This window comes from Neopelma chrysocephalum, unplaced genomic scaffold, assembly GCF_003984885.1.
Source record: "Neopelma chrysocephalum unplaced genomic scaffold, ASM398488v2 Primary Assembly neopelma1_136, whole genome shotgun sequence".
NCBI lineage: Eukaryota > Metazoa > Chordata > Aves > Passeriformes > Pipridae > Neopelma > Neopelma chrysocephalum.
This window is the reverse complement of record NW_020897798.1, coordinates 99,447-101,558: the sequence shown is the minus strand read 5'-3', so window position 1 is coordinate 101,558 and position 2,112 is coordinate 99,447. Positions and strand designations below refer to the sequence as shown.

Here is a 2,112-nt window from a genome sequence, read left to right as displayed (position 1 = left end):
TTATAGGTATTTATAGATATTTATAGGTATTTATAGATATTTATAGGTATTTATAGATATTTATAGATATTTATAGATTAACTGAATATTTGGAGGTTTATTGAAATACCCCTGACCTCTAACAAATTTCTGAGCAGCAAGAACTCTGACTCAGGGTGACAGGGAAGGGGACACTGGCTGAATATGGATCATTTAAGAGCAGTTTTCACCCTTCCTGAGGAATCTGCAAGTCCTTACAAGTGCAGGCACTCCCAGCCCGAGCCCATCAGTGGAAGGAAAAGACTTGTCAGACCTAAAGCTCTTTTCCAGTAAGAAAAGTTACCAAAAGTCCTTAAACCACAGAAATAGAAACTATTTCCCATCCTAATGGAAAAAAAAAAAAAAGAGGTTTTCCAGCTGCATTTTCCCTTTCCTGGTGAAGCTGCTGTTTGCATGGAAAGCAGCCCTGATTTTTTCACAGTGTTAAAATAAACTTTGGAATTTCCTTCAGTTTGGTGAGCAGCAAATATGAAACTCATTGGAAAAGGGGGGGAAATGTGTGGTTGGAGCATCTTGCCAAACCTGCCTTTTTTTTCCCTGCATCAGCCTCAGTCTGAATTTCCAGCTGGGATTTAACCCTTCCTAGGGAGGCAAACAAAAGATCCAGCACCTTCTAGGATTTTATGGGGTTGACTTTTCAGCTGTGAAAACAACCCCACCTTGGTGGGGTCCGACTGAACTCTGTGCTCGGGAGCTTTTATCAAAGCTGTGGAAACTTCTTCTCACGGTGTCTTTTATTGGGATTTGGATTTTTGGGGAGTTGGTCTCAACAAATAAGTGTAAAAATCTGCTTGAGGCAGCCTGTGTGGTGCTGAGGGACACCCTGTCCAGCTCTGGCAGGGAGTGATTATCCTGCAGATCTGGGAATATTTATCTCTCCTGCTTAAGCTTCAGCTTTATCAGACCTAATTAGGGAATTATTTGGTACCAAATGCATGAACTATCCAAATCAAAACAGGTAACTTGAGATAACTTTTATTACTTTATTACTATATACTATGAGTTCCTTTTTCTGTGGCTGAAAATCAATGCTGATTTTGGATGGTTCTCCTTCCCCTGATTTTAGATCTTCCTAAAATGACCTTGAGCAACAGAAATGGCGCGAGTGGCAAAAATCCAGACCAGAGTTTGTGTGTGCAGCGGGAACCACCTGAAAACCCGATGCTGGTGCCCCTTTCCAACCAGTAGAGCTGTCAGAGGGCACCAGGTGACCTCCCCAGGGAGGTGTTTCCCCGGGTGAAGGAGGGTCAGGCCTTCTGTGATCAAACTTTCCGTGGGTTTAAATAAGATGTCACCTGCCAGACTCGTTCATTCCGGCCAAGCAGCTTTGCTAGTGACACCTGGGCCTCTTAAGGGATTACCCCCAGCAATCCCTGGGTGCCCAGGCAGCTGAGGGGGTGGCTCTGTCCCCAGCAGGTGCCCAGGGAGCCCAGGAGGACGGCGCTGGGCAGGAGGGTCTCGGAGAACAGCGTCTCCTCCGAGGACTGCGACGCCGGAGCAGGTCAGGGAAACCTCAGGGCTGGGCTTTGGGGTGGGGTTTAATTTAGTTTATAAAGTCAATCTGCTTGATATAATACAGTGGAGATTCCCCTGGATTTGGAGTGGGTTATAATTTACTTTATAAAGTCAATCTGCTTGATACAACACAGTGGAGATTCCCCTGGATTCCCCTGGGCTGGGGGACGAGGTGGGAGTCGGTCACAGGTTGGACTGGAGGGTCCTGAGGGGCTTTTCCAGCCTCAGGGACTCTGGAATAAAGTCTGCCTTTCCTAAAGGGAGGGAAGTGCAGCCACCTCCCAGCTGGAAAGTCCAGCAGCATCCCATTTCATGTATTAAGGCTTGCTGGGAATTTTAAACCATTCCCATTTGATGTATGAAGCCTTGCTGGGAATTTTAAATATTCCTATTTAATTATAGAGGCTAAATGGGAATGGTTTAAAATTCCCAGCAAATGTTTGAAGCCTTGCTGGGAATTTTAAACCATTCCCATTTAATGTACGAAGAATTTTAAACCATTCCCATTTAATGTATGAAGAATTTTAAACCATTCCCATTTAGTGTATGAAGAATTTT

The 2,112-nt window shown here is 44.6% G+C and overlaps 1 protein-coding gene across 1 annotated transcript in view; it reads left to right on the top strand.

Moving 5' to 3' along the window:
• LIMA1 (LIM domain and actin binding 1) overlaps positions 1-2,112 on the top strand; it is a 25,686-nt gene that overhangs the window by 11,437 nt on the left and 12,137 nt on the right. Inside the window, exon 5 of the mRNA XM_027699056.1 lies at positions 1,456-1,540. Coding sequence (XP_027554857.1) covers positions 1,456-1,540 — 85 coding nt within the window. The remainder of the gene's footprint in view (positions 1-1,455; positions 1,541-2,112) is intronic.